Source organism: Oppia nitens, unplaced genomic scaffold (genome assembly GCF_028296485.1).
Source record: "Oppia nitens isolate AA-2021 unplaced genomic scaffold, nextdenovo-longstitch-racon4-pilon3 scaffold1_pilon_pilon_pilon, whole genome shotgun sequence".
In the NCBI taxonomy this organism is placed as follows: Eukaryota; Metazoa; Arthropoda; class Arachnida; order Sarcoptiformes; family Oppiidae; genus Oppia; species Oppia nitens.
The window spans coordinates 1,921,257-1,946,150 of NW_026533199.1; the positions used below are offsets into that span (position 1 = coordinate 1,921,257).

General features: G+C 26.3%; 3 protein-coding genes across 3 annotated transcripts; 1 reads left to right on the top strand and 2 right to left on the bottom strand.

The window, feature by feature from the left end:
- Positions 1–319: 319 nt before the first annotated feature.
- On the bottom strand, positions 320–3,287 carry LOC128952821 (acid-sensing ion channel 1C-like). Its single transcript, XM_054298270.1, has 9 exons — positions 2,970–3,287; positions 2,750–2,852; positions 2,467–2,621; positions 2,335–2,372; positions 1,558–2,242; positions 1,365–1,422; positions 1,045–1,158; positions 650–953; positions 320–324 (listed from the first exon to the last, which is right to left on the bottom strand). Exons 1-9 carry the CDS (start codon positions 3,119–3,121, stop codon positions 320–322), a joined length of 1,614 nt encoding a protein of 537 aa, XP_054154245.1. The 5' UTR covers positions 3,122–3,287.
- Positions 3,288–5,060: 1,773 nt separating this feature from the next.
- On the top strand, positions 5,061–6,878 carry LOC128952823 (uncharacterized). The gene is made up of 3 exons (XM_054298273.1): positions 5,061–5,275; positions 5,350–5,484; positions 6,154–6,878. Exons 1-3 carry the CDS (start codon positions 5,065–5,067, stop codon positions 6,876–6,878), a joined length of 1,071 nt encoding a protein of 356 aa, XP_054154248.1. The 5' UTR covers positions 5,061–5,064.
- Positions 6,879–10,118: 3,240 nt separating this feature from the next.
- Positions 10,119–24,894, bottom strand: LOC128951747 (protein grainyhead-like). Its single transcript, XM_054297013.1, has 14 exons — positions 23,502–24,894; positions 22,797–23,373; positions 21,992–22,405; positions 13,514–13,716; positions 12,315–12,477; positions 11,934–12,197; positions 11,749–11,850; positions 11,595–11,661; positions 11,354–11,475; positions 11,124–11,275; positions 10,921–11,027; positions 10,728–10,813; positions 10,515–10,579; positions 10,119–10,317 (listed from the first exon to the last, which is right to left on the bottom strand). The coding sequence occupies exons 1-14, from the start codon at positions 23,678–23,680 to the stop codon at positions 10,191–10,193; spliced, it is 2,628 nt and encodes an 875-aa protein (XP_054152988.1). The 5' UTR covers positions 23,681–24,894; the 3' UTR covers positions 10,119–10,190.

A 24,894-nucleotide genomic window follows, 5' to 3' on the forward strand; every position in this document is an offset into this window, starting at 1 on the left:
ATCGCCAGCACCGATACCACTCTGTCTATGTCTCAATAGATTAGACACATTTGATTTGATGCCATTTATGTAACTTATAATTAGTAATAAATTTTTTAATCATTTTTTATTATATGTCAAATATTTGCAAACTTTTTAGTTCATAACAACAAACAAAATGTTAAATATTTATTAGAAAATTAAGAAATTTGTCCAAAAGTTTTATAACAACAGCACTGATAGTAAAGCCAACGATTAGGTCGATGACTACGAAACTATGGCCGACATTATTTGACTGCCAAACACACCAAACGCTTAACTATAATACAGATATTGATGTCTATTCTGAATAATCAAAAGAATAGAATCGATTAAATGATTTATTGTCGTTGTTGTTGATGACTCTGACCACACATTTTCATCTGACCATTAAATAACAAATCAATTTATTATTATTTTTTTTACTATCAATAGTCATAACATTTGACATTTATATGAATTAACATATTTTTTATGCAATTTTTATTGTTGTTCTCAATTTGTTTTTACATAAACAGTATTATTATTATTATTATTATTGAATATATCATTGAATTTTTGTATTAAACAGTTAATTGATTATTATGTATATCTTTGTCATCCCTGTGCTGATGATCTCCAGCACCGATACCACTCTGTCTATGTGTCAATAGATTAGACACTTTTGGTTTGATTTGATGCCATTTATGTAACTTATGATTAGTTCGTCGTGTGTTTGAAGGTTTGACGACACCATTAGTAGTAGTTGTGTGAAGATATGCGATGTTATGATCATAATTGGATTGTTTGGACTCAAGTTTTGATCGCAACTTTTGTTCCGCCCTTTTCTGGCACAGTCTGATCGATACAAACTCAATGACATTATAGGTACGGACCAGTGAAAAGCCTAACCACATACTCAACAGTCCTCCCAAATAGGCTATAAATTCCGATATCTGTGTGTTGTGTGGGTGGGTATGAGTGCGGACACATAAAAAATTAGTACTATTTATATAATAATTAAAATGAGATGATTGGGGACTTAACCTCATATTTGGACTCATATTTGTTGATAGTATGTTCAGCGCTCCAGTATCTCAAAGACACTGTTGAACAACATTTATGATTTTCCATTAGACTATCGGCGTGTTTGCTGTGCTCCTACACCCCCCCCCCATACACACCCCAGTAATAAATAATACAGTATATAAGTAATCACTATTTTAATGATAATTATTATTGTTATCTAAGTTTTCATATATATAGATAGATATATAGATAGAGAGAAATAGAGAGAGAGAGAGAGAGAGAGAGAGAGAGTGAAATGGAAAGTTAGGTAACAATAAACAGTTAGATAACAGACATACGATGCGCTCTTTTGCCGGCCAATCCCTTTTCTGTTGGATTATCGTATACCTGTCCAAACTATTTAGTAATATAGAGACGAACACACACACACACACAGACATAATTAATTAATTTTTAAATCATAAATTATTAGACATATGTTTTTGATATAATGATAATTATATGATATGTGGGGAATGGGTTAATACTAACTGACAGTCCAATTTGCATCTATCGTTGCACTGTTTTTCGTGTTCAGTAAAACAGAACTTAAACCACGAATCGTTGGCTTTCTTAGCAATGGCTTCTTTGGAGATCAATTGGGGACCAGTATTCCAATCACACCATTTCATACTGTTTTCAATGGCTTCAACGGCCGAACCCTTGAGAAATGGCAGTTCCGGTGGCCAACAGTTGCACTTATCCATCGTATTCTGTGCCATACAACCGATAATACAGTTTTCTCTGGACAGCGGATGATTCAGATATTCATTGTGATCATCACTTTGCGATTGGTTTTCCGGCATTAGATAATAGTCGATACAATCGGTAGCGAACGGCTTCGGTAGCAATTGATCCGATTGTTTCAATATAAAAAACTCGTAGTAATAACCGGGATATATGTAAAAGTTTTTCTCGCGAATCGGTGGCAATTGGTTTTCGTCGTGGACTATAAAATGGCCAAACACTTCGTCGTTGAGTGTAGTGTATTCACCGGCGCTGAAGTTGATCTTCAGCCGCAATATTTCGTTCGGATGAAAGGGCTGATCGGCCAGTTCGAGATCAACGGCTTCGCCGTGACCTCTGATTACCGGCGACTGTGATAAACCCGATTGGATGGCCATATCTTTTAGATAATCTGATGAATTAGATTTGTGAAACAGTGTCCAACAGTTACCTTAATATAGAAGCGATAAAATCAATCATTAAAACTGTATAACAAGTGTAACAATATATATATATAATTTAAAGTAATATATCATTGCTTACCAACTTCTTGACCAGTCGTCAAAATATCGGCATATTTTCTATGATTTTAATGATTTATTGTTTTTAGAGAAAAACCAATTTTTATTAAATTACTTAAATAAAAAAAACATTTTTTTTGTTTCCAACAAATACCTGCATTTATCGTCCAAATGAAACGAATCGGTAGCGCATCGGAAATATTCGGGAACCAAAAATTCATCGACGGTGTGACCCAACTTCATAAAGTCATTTACTGTCAATGTGTTCAACAGTGCTCTGATGGTGTCGTCGACAATCTGTTGCTTATCCTAAGAAAATAAATTATTATATTATAAAAAAATATCATTAAATAATTTATTCATTTAATTTAAGGATTTTTAAAAAAAATAAAAATAACTATTAATTAAATTTTTAAATAATAAATGGTTATATTTACCAATTTGGTAACGTTGTCATCATCGACATCATTGGTGTCATCATAAGTACTCCAGATTTTATCGAAAGTTTTGTTAAACTCTCTCAGTTTTGACATCATTACACTTTGATGTCAGAAAAAATACGACAATAATAATAATAATAATTTAATATTAAATTTATAACAACAACAAAAATTATTAACAAAAATTGATTTTAATAGATTACAAACAAACACAAACCGATTACTATTGCATAGTGTAACTCCTGGTAACTCTAACTGATCCATTGTCGTTACATAGACAAAGACAATACTGGGAAATGAGAAAAACAGATTCAATATAGCTATGCACTGGTAGGCACAGCCCAGTACACAGCCAACTACAACAAGCATCTTAAGTACGTAATGCCAACAGTGGTCGACATTTCCAAACAATGCCGAACTATTGTTGTTGTTGTTGTGGATGTCTTTGCCGATAATTGGCAACTCATTGATATCATGGTTAGTATAATCGATTAAAATATCTCTATAAGATTTAGGACTGTGATTATAATTGGCATACATTTTGCGTAGGTTTTTGTGTGAAATATTTACTAATAAAAAGCTAAAATTTACTTAAATTTCAATAATTTCAATAATTTAAATGTTCATATAAAAAAACTATAAATTCATATTGAGTTAAAATAATATTTTTTTATTATTACTATAAACTTATTTAGCAAACTTATACTAAAATTCAATACATTATAATAAAATAAACTTTGATTTTCTAATAATTTACTTAATATAATATTATATGAATTATGCTAAATGTTTAAGTCTACAGTAAACTAGTGTATATAACTTATGGTAATTGATTTTATAGATACACGTGAAGTCAATTTAATAATAGATTATTAAGTAATAATAATAATAATAATAATAATAATAATTTTGTTTATTTATTATAAAATCATTAGCATAGATCACAATCATTTAGTAATATATTGTTTTAAATAGATTTACTTAGTATTATATGTTTGTTTTTTAGTTGATTTACTCATTGAATCAAAACAATTATTTCATAAAAAAAAACTTATATGAGTAACAGTATATATACAGTATATATTTATTATTATATTTATTTATTATACTATAAATATATACGATATTTTTGCTGAACAAACAAATCAGTATCATTAAAGTAAATATTTATAAAATGCATTTATATTTACTTATAATTTATAATTATACTGTATAAATTAAAATTTTAAAAATAAGTTATTTAATTTATTTAAAATTTATTAGAAATAACTTAAAACATTGAAATTCATTTTAAAGATAAATAATTTTATTATAAACAAACAAAGTTAATACTGTATTAACTATATTGACATTGATAATATATTAGTGATAATAAATATATATATATAGTAAAAATTGTGTTATAATGATTTATGCATTGCATCGATTCATGTAATCTAAAAAATACAATTAAGATTTATATATTTTTTAATTAAAGTTTGGTCGCAAAACCGATACGCAACCGATAACACTGACCGATCGGTTACCAGAAGTAGATGAAGTGGACATACATTTGTCAATCAATAGGGTTACAGAAGTTTATGTTGTTTTTAAAAAATAATTTTAGCCCAAAGTTTTTCAATACTTTTATTTGAAGTATTTGTGTCTCAAATAAAGTTATATAAAACTAACTGTAAGTTTGATTTAAAAAATTGTATTTTTTTAGTTTTCAGTTAATTTTGTATTAAATTTATTGATCGCGTGATATCTAAATGTTAACTAAAAATAATAATAATTTTTATATAAAATATTTATCTAAAGCTTTCATTTTTATCATTCATTCAGTTATTATCACCTTTTATTAAACAATACTATTGAATATAACTTATAATACGGTCCCTCACATGTGTACTGTTATATACAGTCTGTATATAACAGTATTATTATTATGTAATGCAATGTTTTGATATATTTTTCACACAATTTAAATGAATTTTTGTTTACACGAAAAACATTCGAAATACTAATTGATATTCGATTTAATCCACAATTAGTTTCTAATAATAATAATTATTATTATTATCACTAAAAATGTTGATATTATTGAAGTGATTACTATTTATTGATCACATGTTTGTAAACAAAACTATTGTTTTATTTTTGTAAACACTTTGTTTGGTTTTGATTATCCATTGAATGACATGTTTTGGACACAAATTATCATAAAATTATAGACAATTTTTTTTGTGGTCAATAAATAACTACTAAATCGTTAAAATTATTTAAACAAATATTTTGTAAAATTTATATAATATAATATAAATTAATATAATATGAATGTAATGTTAACTACAATGAGACCAACGATAACACTCAGACGGCAATTATTGTTATCAATGCGGCACTCATTGTCCGGCACCGGGAGGCCAGTCATCAAAAACAATGATGACCGCCGTTGTATGCATTGGTTGGCACATACACTGGATATCAATAAGTTTAGGGATGACTTCAATAACAATAAATATGATAATCTTGAAAGTAATGGTATTAATGATATAATATTTTCATTTCAAATAACTCATTCATATATTAATTATTATAATTTATTTTTCTAATAGATTTTGATTACAATTTATTAAACACGCGTTACGTGACTGAAGAAACCATTCGTGAACTTCGTGTGAGGACTACTTGTTGTCCATTAAATGAGTCGAAACTGTTTGCTAACAATCCATCACTTGTAGTACCCATAGGTATAAACAAAACAAATAGTTATTAAATATTAGTTGATTTTATTTCAACAAATTTAGTCATAAAAATATTTAAACATTTATAATATATTAATATTTATAAAACATTTTATTATTATTTATGTTTTACTTTATAACTATTCATAGTTTGGTATAATATGTATTGATAGATATTATTTGATATTGACTTTAATAACAAATTTTAAACTATTTTTTGACTGATTTTGACAGTCAATTACTGTTTGTTTTGTTGATATGTCTTTATACATATAAATTACATATAAAGTAATTTTAAAAACCAATGAGATTAGACTATTTAAAAAATAATACTTTATTTAAACTGAAAATATTTTATTTTAAAAAATTATTTATAATTTTCATTTAGTTTTTGATTTCTCTTATAATGTTTTTATCAAAATTTCTAAAGTTGTCAATACGTAGATTTGCCACTAAATCAATCAATAGTGCCATTAATGAACACTCACTAAATCAAGTGATAGATATTTATAAGACAAATGTTTTTTCAATCAATGTTGACAAACATTTTGATCAAAAATTGACATCAATTGGTTGGTTGTGTTTTATATACATATAATTAATGTTAATTTTTAATGAATTTATTATATGATTTACAATGTTATTAATGTTTTGTTTTTCAAATTATTATTTTAGATAACAAGACAGTTGTCGGAAAAGAGATCCGATTTCCAGAGACAACAATGATTGGACTCGAGAAGTATATCCCAAATGAGGCCGACATCGAAACCTTTGTTAAAGATGTTCTGAATTTTGAGTTGAAGAAGGAATGCTTCAAAAATGTATTCATTTGTCGATCACAACAACGACTTAATTGGGATAACAAACACTCATACGATAGACATAGTGTATTCGGATCTAAAACATTGGGATTTCTTTGTATTCCCGATATAATTATTGCATCAAATTTAAGAAACTTTTTTGCTATTGAAGTTAAACAGATTGACAATCATCTCATTGAAGACTCTGACATACGTTACGATAATATTGAGAATATAATAAACTATTCTGATCTCGAAGTTAGCAAATTGACAAAAACAAAACTAAAAAATTTCAACAAAAATATGGGTCAAATGATAAGTGAATTAATTTTCTTGGCCGACAATAACATGACATATAACATGTCTACCAATCAGTTGTATGGACTGCTAGTCCGAAAAAATTACTTTCATTTCTATATGACTGACATTGAACGGCAATACATAGAAAAACTTCGGTCACAAACACAACTGACGACCGAAGATGAAGTTATTATCAAACATATAACGGACGGCATTGGACTCAACTATAAACACAATAGGGATCGCCAACTGATTCATCAAATATTGTTCACAATATTATACAATGAATTGAATCGATAGTCAAATGTTATAAACATTTGATTATTGTTTTAATTGTTGTTTTAATTTATGATGTTTTTTTGAGACATACCAATTGACACTACATTTTCAAGTTTTAAGTTTATTTTTTTAATCTCACTTTAATACTAGTAATACTGTTTAAATACTTAATTTTATTTTTATTGATAAGTTTTATTAGTATAATGTTTTTATTACATATTTGAGTATTTATTAGTTTCAATCATTTTAACGAAAACTTATTTATGTATTAATAATGACATTTGACTACAATTTTTTTGATAACAATTTTTTAAGATATCTATAAATAACATTATTATTCATCAATACTACTGTATTGTATATTATTGATTAATAAAATGCATTTATATTTACTTATAAATTAAAATTTTAAAAATAAATTATTTTTTTAAAACGATTTAAATTTAATTTATTTAAAATTTTATTAGAAATAATTTAAAACATTGAATTTAATTTTAAAGATWAATAATTTTATTATAAACAAACAAAGTTAATATTAACTATATTGACATTGATAATATTAATAATAATAAATATATATATATAGTAAAAATTGTGTTATAATGATAATAAATTATATATTTTATTGCATCGATTCATATAATCTAAAAAATACAATTAATTAAGATGTATATATATTTTTAATTTAAAATATATTCATATATTTTTTTTAATTATATATATATTTATTTATTTATTAAAATTATAATTAGATTCAGTTATAATAAAATTCACATTTCCTTACCAATAGGTAGATTATAAATAAATATCAAAATATTTTAATATATCATATATAATATAATATATATAATTTATATTTATACTTTTTATTTATAAAATGTATATATAATAATAATTATTGTTATAGAAAAAATGTATAGTATAAAAAATTATGATAGAAAAATTATGATTTACACAAAAAAAATATATATATATATTTTATATTTATAAACTTTAGTTAAATTTGTCATCATTATTTATTTTTTTTAAAAACCCAATTACCAAATAATTAGTGCATTTAATAATTTAATTTTATTAATAAAAAAAATAAAATTATAAACTCTTTTATTTTTTAATTAAGCCCCAATTTGGACCCCCATTGCACAGATGCCTGCCTTCATATTTAATTAGTTTGTTTTTACAATTATAATTAATTAATACATATATTGATATTTATATATATAAAAAAATAATTAATAATAAAATCTTATTTAATTAATTCACAACTAACTGGGAAACAATATTTTTCTTCTAATTTATTATTAAAAATTAAGCTCAAATTCATTAAATTAAATGGAAAAATAATTTTCTCAAATTTATACTCATAGACTAAATGGTTATTTATTAATGATAGGGTGAGGACAGGGCTTTAATAATCAAATTGAAAAAGGCATTGATTTATTAGTTTATTGAAAATTTTTGTTTTATATTTATTTTTTTTCAAATAATATTTCTTTTGTAATGAACTCAAAACTAGATATCAATCACTTAATTGAGGAGAAAAATATTTATATAATATATATATATAAAAATAAAAGATTATGAAATAAACCCTAAGTATAAAATAAAATATTATTATTACTATTATTATTATTATCACACATAATATTAAGAAATTAGAGCATTTAAAAAAGCATTTGATTTAGTAATTAGTTTTTCAAAWAAAAAAAATTAATTCAAAAGAGAGGAATGTCTTATTTGGCACAACCAATAAATTGCATTTAATAATAATAATAATAATAACAATTTCATATAAATAGTAGATGTAAATTACATTTTGTATTTCAAAATAATGAGATTAAATTTAATTTTTTTCAACAACAAATACGTGTTGTAATTAAGTTGAGTTAAACTCATATGTGATATATTTTAAATTAATAATGAATTGAAATTTTACTTTAATCATTAATTTTATAAATAAAAAAAATTATGAATTAAAAAGTTATCAAGTATAAAACAATTTTTAAACAAATAAATTATATAACAATTTATTATACATTTTGTATTGTTTTGAGCAAATAATTTGTCAATTAATAGATTATTATTTTTTAAGTTAATGTTTGTTTAAAAAATTTGTTATTTAATGTCAAGGAATGTATACTTTCTTTGTATGAAAATTGAGCTAAAATTAGATAAATTAAAAATTTAAAAATATATTTGGAAAAAAACTTTTTGAAAATTAATTTAATTATGAAATAAATTTTTCAGTGATTGATATCTAGTGTTTGAAATTCATGACTCAATAAATATCAAAATAATTCGTGAATTTTTTTTAAATAAACATATATTTGTTTGTAAAGACATCTTATGAATCATAAGATTGGATGAGAAAAACATTTTTCAATTGACTTTTGTTTTATAAATTAATAATAAAAAAAACTATGATTTTCTTAAGGCTTTAAATACTTGGTTTAAGTCAAATAAATTGATTAATCAATTGAAAGAATAGCTGCAATAATTTATGAGTTTTATGTTTAGATTTTTTTTATATATAAATCTGAGTATCGTTTCATTGATCATAAAAATATGACAAAAAAGAGTAGAAATAAATTATGTAATAATTAGAGTTTAAATGTATACGAAAAAAATGTGATAACTTTGACATATAATTTATATAACTATATATATATATATATATAAATACCACAAATAATAATAATAATAATATGTTTATGTATATATACTTTTTGATTGGGATTTTTTTTGACATATATTGATGAATGAATTTTTTCGATTTTTGGGGTGAATTATTGCTATTTTCGAAACACGTTTATGTTTTTAAATTAAAAAAACAAAACAAAAAATATTGTAATAATAATAATAATATATATAAATATGATTTCCAAAAAAAAATTGCATCTCATTTTGAGAATATAATATATATTATATATAGAGAAAGATAAGTCACTTATCAATCAATCAATCACTGATTGATTTATTTGATCCACTAGTGAGACAACAACGACGACGAGGATGACACTGATTACCGTTAAACACCGGTTCTAAGTCTTGCATAATATTATAATTTATATATATATTTATATATATACTGTATATAAGTAGTTGATATTTCATTAATAATTATTACTATTAATTAATTTAAATTATTATTATTATTATGGATGAGATTCAAGTTCCACTTATTTTTTTTGTTTCTCTATAAATTTGGCAGCGATTTAGCCTAAAGTTGTGTCCACAACAACATCATCTTCAGACCCATTCATATATTTAAATATATATATATAGTAATTGTTAAAAAAATAATTTAAATAACAAAATATCATATATTTTTTTTTAGTTGATATCAAATTCAACGAGTGTTATATCGTGTGTTTCCTCATCTATTTGATGGACTTCAAGCAAAACTGTGTCTTCATGTGAATAATGTTTAACCATATCGTCGTCCATCTGTACGGTAATTCTGTGACAWATTGTATAAAAAAATAATACAATAAATTATTATCAATTATTATCATTTACTCAATAATATATAGTTAAACAACAAACAAAAGCATACTTTTATAATTCAAAGTTTGCGTTATTAAAAAGTAAAAAAATTTGGAAAATTTGTTAGTAATTTCAAGATTTTAAGGATAATAACAAATAACAAATTCTTACCCTTTTTTACATCGTTTGTAAATATTTCTGATATTTTTAGCTTCCAGTTTGTACTTATTTTCAATCTATTTTCAATTAATATATATAAATAAATAAAAAAATAAAATGAGACTCAATTATAATATGAAACTAATTGTGGGAACTCATGTCAAATGAGGGGTAGAGGAGAGAGATAGGAGGGAAAGTCATGTTATATTAATGTTGAAGACATACAGCGAGAGCTAATCCGACTAAAGACGGCGGCACTAAATGCAACGGATGGAAGATCTCTTCGTTTTCTTGTTTGGCATACAAAAGAACTGTTGAGAAAAACAAATCTTTTTTTTAATAATTAAAAAACAATAATTATATTAAATAATAATTTTTTTTGGTTTAAAAATCTCTCATATATTTTATGGTAAAATACCTCTTTCACTGGTGTTTGGATATCTTTCTAATTTGATTTTCTTTGGCGGACAAGTTATAGCCATTTCCAGTGACGCCGATAACGGATCAACTGTTCGTTCGACACGTCTGATTGGTGGCCAAAAAAAAAAAWTAAATTTCATTCATCTCTTATTTGAAGTCATAATATTTTTTTWWWAAAATGATAATAAAAATCTTTCGTACTCTGAATCATACCCGGCCTGTGCTATGTTAGCGGTTATTGTTGCGATAGTAGGCGCCGCTATGGACGGCAATTGTGAATCAGTTTCATAATCAGTGGACGACATATCGTTTGAATTGTGTCCGCCGTAGAAGTTAATGTCGGCTGTTGTGATCTAATGAAAAATAATGGTAAAAGACAATACAATTAATGGGTGATCTAATGGACAGTTGGTATTTAATGTGTACTAAACTACTTTTTCGATGTCGTCGCTCGGCGTGAAAAGCACCGGTGGTTTCATGAGGTCACTCATTGAGTAAAACTCTGACCGTTCGCACGTCGGATGATACATCTCCTCCATCTTTTTGCGACCATCTGAGACACCGTCAATAATAATTAAACAAAAAAATAAAATGAAAAAAAACGAATACATATTTCAATTAAAAAAAATATAATTCAAAATTAGATATAAAATTCTGAAGAAGAAGACTCACTTCCAGTTGCAGACAGTTTTCGTTTGGCAGCTCTTCGCTCTTCGTCTCGTGTTTTCCTTTCGGCGCCCTTTTTATGAGAGATGATAATTSAGTTAATAATAATAATAATAAACTTTTTAAAAAACCTAATTTATTATTATTATTGATTGTATACCTTATCACAGAACACTTTGATCTGACAGTAAGCCCGATGGACAGGTGTGCTTCCCTCCCGAAAGTCGTCAAATGTGTCAATTTGTAGGTGCAGTGGAAGACCCTAAATATAGTTATTAATAATAGATACTAATATTAAATTCTTGTTTCAAGATTTTGTTGTTTAATTATTATTATTATTATTACTTTAACTCCTTTTTGATTGCTAAAGTCAGTGCTAAGACATTGGACGGCAACATTGACTTTTGCCGGCCCTTCCAATGGATTCCAGTAGAAGGCGATGGCATTGTGTGTGATCTCTTCGATGGGTCCGACAATTCCGGCCGAATTTTTCGTGTCGGCGTCCATTATGCGCTGTTTGACACTATGYTGTCGACTGTGCCAGAACTGCCAGGCCTTGATCTCTTCGTCGTGCAGTTTCTCTTCGCGAAACACCAGCATTATAAGTGACTGCAATAATAATAATAATCGGGACAAACAATGSTTTGATTAGTTGGGATCAGAGATAACAAGTTGATGGAAGTGATCAAAGATATAGATAGATAGAGAGCGGRTTGTTRTCCAAACCTTAACGGTGGCACTTTTGAGCGGTTTGTCGTTATCCGGGATGTACTCCAATGAGATGCCATAAAACTGGCCTTTGTTTATGTATGTGACCCTATCGTCCTCCCGGCGCTGACTCGTAGATATAGGCGATTCCAAGTAGTACTTGAAACCAACGTCCGAGTGTCTGAATGTTAAGTGTAGATAATTTGTTTATTTATTTATTATTATTATTATTTATGTATATTTGTTATGCTTATATTTATAACTTGTTAGATAAATAATTTAATAATAATAATAAAATCTAAAATAAATTAATGACCGAAAATAATTGCCAATTTAAAAGTCATAAATTTTGTAAATTATTTCAACAAAATCTCTATTTATATATTCATGTATTTATTTGTAAACATATTTTAATATTAATAAATGCAGTTATATTTGTGCCATTTTCCAATAATGATTAAAATCTAATATTATAATAATTATGTTTTTAATATTAGAATCTTTTTTTGATGATTTAGACAATAATATCAATTAATGTTATATACTGTTTATATAAATATATTGTATTTAAATGTGTTATGTAAAAAATATGTTAAAAAACAAAAATCTTTAAATCTCTAAATCTATGGTCTTTTTTTTGCTATTATTGTTTAACATAATTTTAGCAAATTTATTATATTATCACATTACTAGTCATATTATAATTATTATGTATAAATTTAGATTGTTTGGCTCTTATTTGTCTAACAAAAAAATAAAATACTAAATATTGCTAAAAAACATTGAAAACAAATCTTTTAAACTTTTTTTTTTAAATGTCAAGACAAACAACTTTATGGTCGTTGGCATAGCCTTTGGGCTAAAAACACGATAACTTATGTCATATATAACTTATAATAAATATATCTATGGTTTGCTTTTAGGATAAAGTTTTCTCCCAAATAAATGCCAGAAACAAACATCTTATGGCTGTATATTAAATATCCAGAAAAAAAGTTTATATACTGTATATATATATTATGTATATATTATATTATATATATATTATGTAGATGTGTGTTATTTGTATGCATTTAAAAAAATTATTTTTTATATCTCCAAAAAAATAATGATTGCTATCATTTAAATAAGATAAATAGTTTTATTAATTATTTAGTTTATTTTTTAAATCATATTGAAGAGTATTTAATAAATTTCTATTTAGATATAAATCATACATTTTTGGTATTTGAATTTTGTCGATCTCTGAGTTGCGTCCATATTCATGCCACGATCGGCGACCGCCCGAACCCTTGGTAATCACGGCCGGTGTCGATACAGTCGACGTATTGGACACTGTACTGCTCTGGCTTTGATTGATTGGCGAACCGACCGGTATCTGTATTGCCTGTGCCTGAGACAGCTCTGTGTAATCAAATATCTGTCCACCGAAACAAACAAATATAACAAAAAAATAAATATTATTTTAATGACATTTTAAATAATCGATACATTATATTTAGTGTAGGATAATAGGTATGAAAATCGATGACTAACTAACTAAAAAAAAGTCATACATTTTATGTTAAAAAAAATTCTTTAACATAAAAGATCATTAGTGTCGGTATTACAGACATAAGTCATATATATATATTTTTTCAGACATTTCAAGAGAAAGAGAGAGCAAATACATGCTGTGCTATGAAAAGGACTGTACATTATGTTTGGCAAATGGTTCAACAAATGCTTATTTATAATAATAACATACAGTATATCTAATAATATATATAATATAATATAAGTTATATATTGTTTTTTGAATACAATAGACATTTTTCTAAAAGTCAAATATATTATGTAGAAAAAAACTTATAAATATTAATCTATAGCGAAAAAAAGCTTTAAGTCAAATGTTATGTAATTAATTAAGGAAAAAAATAAAAGATATATAGATACACTGCAAACATAATTTAATTTCGTATCGCAAAAATATTGATATCATTAACTTTGAACTTTAATAACTTTTTTATTTTTTAACTTAAATAAACAAATTTGATATCAAATGAAAGAACACTTTTCAAAGTTTATAAGTCAATAAATAAAATTGCATTAATTATCATATTATCTATAAAAAAGCATAAGAAGTAAGAAATGGTAAAAAAAGTTATGTACAAAAAGTATTTTCGTGAAATCAAAACTTTAAATATTATTAACAAAATAAAGCTATTAATTTAGTAAAAACAATATTAATATCGAGTATTGCCTCCGTTGGCATCAATCACAGCCTGCAATCTTCTTGGAACACTTTGGATCAGCTTTTCTGTGACTTCTTCAGGTATATTTTTCCAGACATTAAATAACGACTCTTTAAACGCAGAAAAACTTTTTCTTTCGCTCTTTGGCACACGTCTGTCCAATTCATCCCATAGATGTTCAATAATATTATAGGGCTCTGTGGCGGCCACTCAAGTGTCTCAATTTGATTGTCAGACAACCATTTCTTTGCCAATTTTGATGTGTGCTTTGGGTCGTTGTCCGCTTGAAATAAAAAATCATCGCTTATTTGTAGATCTCTGGCACTCTGAAGCAAATGTGGGGTCAAAATATCGTTAACGTAAATGTAGCGGTCCATAGTTGATGGAATTTCGACCAAATGGCCAACTCCCTGGCCTGTCATACAATACCATAACTGATTTCGAGTGCTTCACAGTTGGACATATATTATCAGGATTAATGCTTTCGCCTCTCTTTTTAAACACTCGTTGGCGACGTTTAGTACTAATAATCTCAAATTTTGACTCATCTGACCACAAGACCTTCCTCCAGTATGACATAGGCATCCGGATGTACTTTCGTGCAAAGTCTAATCGTTTTCTCTGATTTGTTAGGCTTATCATTGGACGTCTTCGCGCAATACCACTGTAATAACCCATTTCTTGAATCCGGTGTCTAATAGTGTTTCGGTGACACAAAATGTTTCTGGCGGCCAACTCTTCCTTAATCTCATCGGTGGTCAACTTCTTATTTTTTGCCACAATTCGACTCAATATCCTGTCCTGTTTAGCACTGGTACATCTTTTTCGACCACTTCTTGCGAGATTTCTAACTGTCCCGTACTTTTCGACTTTCTTTACAATTGATCGGACAGTATTATCAGTTGTTGTAAACAGTTCCGCTATTTTTGCGTATGACTTTCCGGTGCTGACTCTCATATCATACATTTGTTGGCGAATTGCATCTGAAAATTCTTGTATTTTAACCATTTTTATGATAATCACTGCATTTACTGTTTATTTACGTGTATTCAAATTAATAACAATGCATTGGAATCAATTGGTCCCAACAATGTGTCTGAAATCACGCGCGTTTTAAAAACACGAAAATAATTTTTGTACCTAAATTATTAACACCTATAACTTTACCTTGATATATTTTGTTATTTAAACCATTGTTTTGACCATCTAGTATATCAATTTAATTGTGATTTATTACTCTATTATTTGATATCAAATTTGTTTATTTAAGTTAAAAAATAAAAAAGTTATTAAAGTTTAAAGTTAATGATATCAATATTTTTACGATACGAAATTAGATTATGTTTTTAGTGTATATGATGTATTAAGTTATAAAACTTTTTTTTAGGAAATGCATAGATATTTCTATAAATATATTTAGCAGATAACAAATAAACTTTTAAATTAAATTATTGTTTTTTTTTTATTTTTTTCAAAAAAGTATTTGCAGCTATTTGTTTAGAAATTTATTTAAAAATATTCTAAAATTATTATCATAATGTCTTAATGTTTTTAAAGAAACTAAAACAAAACAAAAAAAATATTTGGCAAATATTAAAAATTTTATAATTAAGCTAATATTGTTAACAACACACATACACTTGAAGGCAAATTACTGTTTTTTTATAAATATACATATATTATATATAAGTTGTTTTTTGTTATAATAAGTTGAGAAATTTCTAAATTATTTTTATGAATATAAAAACGTTTATTTGTAATCATAAAATAAAAAATATTTATTTCAATAACATCAACATAACAACAAAATGTTTGTCAAACATTAATAATTTTATTAAATGAGAAAATTTAATTATTTATCTAAAAAAAATGTTAACTATAATATGAACCAATAAATTTTGAAAAAATGATATAAATATTAATTACTTTTTTAAATTAATAAATGATAATTTTACAATAATTTGGCTAAAATTATTATTACTTTATTTTATACAAAATATCGCATTCATTAATATAATAAATATATCAATTATACTGATAATATCAATAAATGTAAAAATTAATTAAATAAATAAACTTTAAATTTAGATAATTTCTAAATGAATTGATTATAATAAAAAACTCAAGGAAGGCATTAAAAAATATATATAATTGTTAAATTTATTGCTAAGTAATAAATAAAATAAAAATTACTAATACTTTTTTCTACATATACTAAATAATATCTTTAGTTATTTTGTTTTACTTAATATATACTAAATAAAAGAAAATAAACTAATTTTATAGTATAATATAATAGATTGTATAATTGGTGAAAACAAAAATGCATAAACATTTTTATTTTTAAGTTATTTATAAACATTATATTATATACATATATGGAAATAAAATATGTGCTAGCTTAAATTGCTTAAATAGACGATGAATATATGGTGAATAAATGGTCAATTTATGCCAATTTATGTTTTTTTTCTAAACATTTAGTGAATTGAATGAATAAAAAAACTTAAATCTCATTCTTAAAGGCAGTGAATGGACTGTTGTTTAGATGAAAAGATTTTTATATATATTTTACTTCAAAAGTCAAGTCAAGTGCTTATATGTGTTGAATAATGTGTTGTGTGAATAATATATATATATATATATATATATATATATACAGGTAAATGTATATTTATATGTTACAGAGTGTAGTGACTGTTTGAGAGCCTAATTGAACTGGTTTGTGTCGGCCCCCACCTAACCGATGTCGACCCCCATCTCTTCACTCCAACAGCCCCTAAGCCCCGAAAGAGCCCCTCCAGTGTGTATATAATGCTTTTAATAGCAATACATAGATAGTTATATATATATATATATATAGACAAAACATTATATATATATAATATTATTATATATGCGATAACACCGGCATTCATGAGTTCATTGCGCAACCGCTCATAGCATGAGATAGTGAACCAAACGTTTTCTTGAAAGGATGAAAAAAGTGGTCAAAGCCCTCAAACATTTTGCTAATTTAAGGCATAGGCTGCACCTCCATATCAATACATAAGCGTATAACTAAATATATATATACACACACATACATACACAAAATGCTGTCCATCCCTTATCAAAAAAGCATCTGAAAAACGGCTATTGCAGTACATATAAGGTATATAAATATATATAAATATAAGGCATGCCTTCACTTCAGGTGTACTTCAGGGACATTAAACTCTCGTTTCTTTCATGCGTTTGTGAATTATATACATATATATATAATTTATATATATATATGATATAGTGGGTATATATATGTTTAATAATCAATGAGAAAAAGCTTTATATATTTATAAATATATATAAATTTATAAATAATTAGATGTAGACATCAAATAGTATTAACGTTAAGGATATTATAAAAACGCATAACAACAACAACACGGGACTATTGTCATGAAAATAAAAATGATAGATAACAACAACAAAAATAGTAATAATTTAAATAAAACTTTTATATAATATTATTGTTATTTGGCATTTGTAAATATATATATATTTATAAATATATGATTTGTTACACTAAACATCAACCAAAATTGACTGAAATATCATTAATTTTTTCCAAATATATCTTATTTTTTACTTAAAAAAATATTTGTATTTAGAGATGACAGTATCTTTTAAAATTTTCAACAAAAAATAACTTTAATATTCATTTATATTTTATATTTCAAACTAAAAAATAAGTTATAAATGGTTCATATGTAATAAATAAATAAAATTGGGAGAATTTAAGTTATATTATATAACAAAAATATTGAGATTGAAAAATAATAATAATACTATTATTATTATTATTATTGTATTACAAATTTACTTATATAACATAGATAATAATAATTATTGCTATAATCTAAAAGTATAAATAACATTATTAGGAAAGTTTCAAACTGTTTTAACTAGTTATCCATTATCTAAATTATAATAACCCTAACATTAAATATAATATATATATATTGGCAAAAAATAATTATTTCAATAATATTAAAATTAAAAAATATAATATTATATATATATATATGCGATAAAAATTATATCTTAATGGGCAATAGTATGTAATAAAATAAGTCAGGACCTTAATTACTTTTTATTATAAACTAAAATAAATAAATTTTTAAAAAATCAAACATATAATAACAGCTTAAATAAATTTTAATAATTAAAATTTAAATTAATGTCAAAATATAATTTACAGCTACTAAATGAAATTTAAAATAAACTTAAATGTTAATAATATATGTCTCAAATAACTTATATAAAAAACTTATGCTAAATAAAATACACAAAAAAAAGAGAACTAAATAAAGATAAATAAATTAATTTAATACTAAGTATTATCTTACTATTAAATATACAAAAATATATTCATATTTTTTTTGTTTGGATTAATTTAGAGAATAATATTTAGCAAAACAATGTATTCAAAACACACACAACTAGTGAAAAAATTATTAAAAAATAACAAACAAATAAAAGTATTACCGACTTATTATTAATACAAAGAAATTAATATTAAATAATAAAATTGAATTTAAAAATTGTATTTTTTTTATTAGGAGCTGACCTCAGATCTTATATATTTATATATATAAATAGCTTTTTTATTATGAATTATATCTAATATATTCAGATGACTCCTCTCTGCGGAAGTCAATAGACTCGATAATGAATTCAATTTTAAGGTCACAATCCTAGTGTTTACTTAATGTTTTAGCACTCAATGAAATAATTAATAATATAAAAAATTAATAATAATAATAATATAATAAAAATTGTTTACTAATTTATAATCACTGCCACATAAAGTAATTGACGAATATTTACAGTACATTAGATTTTTTATAAAGATTTTATTTTATTTGTTTCAAATTTTTAAATATAGAATTATGTTTAACAAAAAATATTTTTTTTTAATATGTTAGCACTGTTATTACTAACAAATAAAAAATTAAAATAAAATACTTTTTAAATACAGTAAATTTTAATAGGTAAATTAATTTGGAAAAATTAATAATTTTGTTAAAAAACAAAACAAAAAAATGATACAAATATATAAATTTTAAAAATACTTTTTTCGGTTTTTCTTGAAATTTTTTTATATACTAACTTATTTTCAAAATATATACTAATTTATGTATATATATATAATACTGTAGAGAGAGAGAGAGAGAGAGAGAGAGAGAGAGAGAGAGAGAGAGAGAGAGAGAGAGAGAGAGAGAGGAAAAATATAATTAAGAGAATTGAATATAATTAATATTCTGTGAATCTCTTATAATAAAATATTAGTTAAGATTTTTTCAAGTGCACAGGTATTACATATAGATATATTTGAAAAAAGGAGGTATCAGTTTCCTGGGGCACTGAACTCAAATCTACTTATTATGGCATCCATTAGTATATATACTTTTATAATACTCAGTGGATTACATATACATTACAACACATCGACTACTGATGGATAATGGCTTTGTGTGTGTATGTTATGATGTGATCACGTAATCACAGATAGATTGCAACAAAAAATTTATTTATGTATTTTTTAGTGAAGAAATAACTATTTATAACTACATATATATATATATATAAAAGATTTGAATCTCAATAGGATTTATAGTCTCTGAATTAAAAAAAAGTTAAGAAAAATATTTTATAGTTTAACAGTATTTTTCAAATGAAAATGCAATTGATATCTGTTTTGTCGCATAATATATGTATACCTTATAATAATTTACAGTACAGTGTTGTCGCTTATAACCGACATCTTGACGGCAAAAAAAAATTTCAAATTTTTTTATATATATATATATATATATGTTGTCTTAGGGCTCATAAGTTTTGTTTTATCAATAAAACCATTAAAAATAGAAACGAAAATTTATCGCAATAATTTTCTTAAAACATATATCTAATGGTTTCAAATAAATGACAAAAAATATAATTAATTCATTAGAGAAAAGTAGCTTTTTTAAAGAGACACAAAAATTTTTGAAAAATCATTAGTAAAAAAATAAGATTTACTAATTTTGAAGAAACAAATTTTTTTTTTTTTGATATACAAACAAAAAACCATTTAAATCCTATTATAATCTAAAAATACAGACCAATGTATGGATCAATTTAATAAATAATTATAGACTACTATAACATAAAATTTCTAAATTTAGGCCATATATTATATATACTGTATAAATATAATAAATATTATTTATTAGATATTTTAAAACTGTTGATAGTTTTGGTTTTTTTAATATATAAACTTATATACACAGTATACTTAATACATAATATTAAGTGATATTAAAAAAGCAATGGCAATGAGAAAATATTAACTGTAATCACTTAAGTAGTAGTCGTCTATATTGTTTAATAATATCTATGTATTAATATGTTAAATAAAAAAATTAAATTTCAAAAGCAATCAAATTCAAACAAATACAGTAATTTTTTAACAATCTATTATTTGTCTATTATATATATATATACAGTATATTCATAATTATAATAAATAATTAATGRGCACAGGTAGTAGCATTAAAATAATAAAATAACATTTTTGTTTTAAAAAATAAAATAAATTTATTTATATCCTCACAGCTATTGAAAGCTAATGCAAGCAAATGATGTGTTTTTTAAAAATATAATAAAATCAAATGTAAGTCCCAATTGAAAAAATACCATTGAAATTCATTGAATGCATTGAATAATTTAATGTTATTGTATAATACTATAATATCTATGTATATGGTTTGGTAGGGTTTCTAATGGATAAAAAAAGTAAAATATAAAAAATGTAAAATAACAACAACACTCCACACACACACACAAAACGGGTTTTAAATGTTGAACTCGTATTATGATTGTTATGGGATGTAAACAAAAGATTTAATATATATATATATTAAAACACTTGATGTGTGATTAAAATGAGACAGAGAGTGACCATCAACTGTGTGTATGTATATGTGTTTGTCATATATAGTATATATGCTAAATAACCGACACTTTTTTGTGTATAAATATAATACATCAACAATTACTATACTATATCATATATACACATTGGCCTAATAAAAGCAAATGTGTAGTATTTATAGTTTTTTTAATTGATAAAATAAATGCCAAAGTAGTGTATATTTTTATAAATTTCCACACAAAAAAAACAGTATATGATTTATAGGATATTTTTCATATTAAATATATATATATATATATATATTGTATTTAAAAATTTCTAGATTAAAATCGGTAATAATATATAAATATTTATTGGGGTCAATAATAAAAGTTAACTAGACAATTATATATATATATATATATATATATATATATATGTATATATATAGATAGACAGATAGCTAGATGAGAGGGGGGGAATGGGCAATAATAATAATAATATTAATAGATGTATGCGCTTACCTGACTGACCTGTGGGAGAGTACCATTCTCTTGTCTGGGAGTGATAGTAGTGTCTCCAATGCCACTGTCAGGTGAGGGTAGGTCGACAGTTAGGCCATGAATTGTGGCCTTGTAAGTAGCATTGCCGTTAGAACTGGTAGTTGTGACCGGCTGTTGTCTTAAGTATCGGTCGAGAAACGATGTCGTTTCGGTATCAGCTGCTGTCGTATAGGTGGCCGTCGGTGTTGTGCTCAGATGTTGGCGCACTGTTTGATACTGATCACTGTTGTTGACTGATGTGGTGGTCGATGTTGTCGGATAGTAGTCCCTGTAGGTGATGTAGTCGGTTGTGGTCAAGTAGACGGTGCCGCCATTGGACATGGCATTGGTGGCCGGCGTTACAGTTGCATACTGTGGTGACACACCTGTATTCACCTGTTGTACGAAGCAATGCATTTACACAATAGAGTCAATAGAGTCACACATTTTTTTTATCCTATTCTTGTGTTGTTGTTATTGTATAGTATAGTATAGTGTATGTGTAATATAATACAAATATATATAATAAAAACTTGTAGTAATACTATTGACTGAACAAAAACCTCAAATTTCTCGGTTTTCAACTTTCAATAGAGGAGTCACCTGTTCTCTCTCAATCTACCCGAGCTATGCTATTCAGGATTTTACTCTAAATATCTGTAATTTTTTGTTGTTGTTATTATTATTATTATTGTATATCTTATTTTATTGAGTCCGAAACTATGCTAAATATGATGTAATTGTAACAAATAAAAGTTATCCACACAAGTGGTGGTCCGTTCCTTACCTGTACAGTGTATTGTCCGGTTCCTGTGATATCATAGGCAGGCGCCGCAAATGTCAGTTGTGTAGTTCCCGGCTGATAGGGCTGTGCCGGTGCCAGCGATATGACAGTAGCGGGAGGTGACGGTTCCAGTTCACGATTTCGGTCGACTCCGCCGGTGGCAATTACGTCCACCATTTGTACGGGCGATGCAACCGGCGGTAACGGATCCAATGGTTCCGATTTGATATTCACATCATTCGTATGCAATATTGTATTGTTGTTGTTATTATGATGGTTAATATTATTATTGTTATGATTGGTATCTCCAGAGGTCACAATAATTGTCTGAGGAGTTGAGTCACCATTTGTCATGATTGCACCCGAAGACGAAACTATCAGTTGGCGTGTCTTTTCCGGCGGTGTGTGTTGTTGTTGTCTGAGCGGCGATATATTGCCGTTAATAGGACTTGAATGTCCCAAATGGTGTTCTTCGTCGGACTGTTGGGCCGATGACGAGCCGTTTGGCGAACTATTGGCCGTTACTATTGTTGCGTTGGCCACAAGTTCGGCCGTATTGACAGCTGTCACGGGAACGGCACTGTATAGTTAAATATATATTGAAATATAAATTATATACAATTTTTTTCAATAATCACAATAATAATAATGACATTCAATTTTATGTTATAATACTAATTGTTATAAAAATAATTTGAGATCATTTACCTCCAGACCATCTCTTGTAATGATCCATCAACTTTGGTATCGGTTGTGATTAGAGCTATGCCTTTAGTGGATCCGTCGACAACAACTGGAAGTTTGTAGTAATCATTTCTCTGATGCAGTCCTTGAACTGATCCATTGGTTTGCGGTGACTCTTCTGTCGATTCGCTTATGTTGAGCATACCTATGCTTTGGTATGTATGAGTGTATGTGTGTGTGTTGTTGGCAGCTGTCACTGGACTCAGCTCTCACTTATGATGTGTCACTTTGGTTCGGGCTGTCAGTGGCACAGATGGTCATCGCGGGCGACAAATATATCGATTGGACATTATTTATTTTTTTTAGACACGTGTCCACACAAATATTCAATGGTCGGGTAATATCAATATAATTGTAATTACCGTTTTTGGGAGAGTATGGTAGCGCACAAGTAGTGCCCGCCCTGTACTCCTGTTCTATGAGTTTGGAGTCGTTTTTCTCGTTAAAACACTTTGAAAGACCACTTTTACCGCAACTTTGATTATTAGTGTCCGAAAAACGGATTTAACCTATTGTTGAGTATGTGATCACAAACGCCATACTATGGCTCAGGTAATGGCGAAACAACTCAGAAGTATCCCTCCCTATGCCGAGGGGAGAGATCAGCTATTTTATTGGATACCATTGCACACCTTACATACATCCAAAATACATGCAACAGGGGTTGATATACAGGTGCCAGAAGTGCCTGTTCTGCTTTAAAGCCTATATAATAGTATGGAATCCCCTGTTGAGTGGCACTGTTAGCCCCCCGTTTCACCTGCACTGCTGTCAGTGCACTGATTGCCGAATGCCTAACATAGGAACGCCTCGTCTCCTCTCAGCCAACATTCATACCAGTGATTGGCTCTTCAGCTGAACTCACACTCTCTGCCTTTCCCTATGATATGCTGTGATGAAGATAGTGCTCAACTTAAACACTGWCTCTCTCTCTCTCTCTCTCTCTCTCTCTATCTTTCACTGTATAATAATAGCAGAGAGCTCTCAACATGCCTTAGGCTCTCTTCAATCTAACTGAATGTTAAGCACAGGTAGTACTGTGTGTATACTGTAGTCGTACTTCAGATTTTTGACTGAATATTGTTTAGGAATCGCTGAGAGAAAAGAAATAGCAATTTATTTTTGAAAATACATTTCTATTGCAATAGTTATTAGTCGTGTTGTGTTTAGAGTTGGGCTTAAGCTTAACAGCTCAGGGCTTAGGTGTCTATACTCTCTCTCTCTCTCTTCACAACCAAAAAGTTAATATTAATGCGCACAATACAGGTGTGCACTCACTATACTATACTATACCTCATCTTTTTTCAAGGTTAACACAGACAGTGCACTGTACACACATACACATACATACATACAT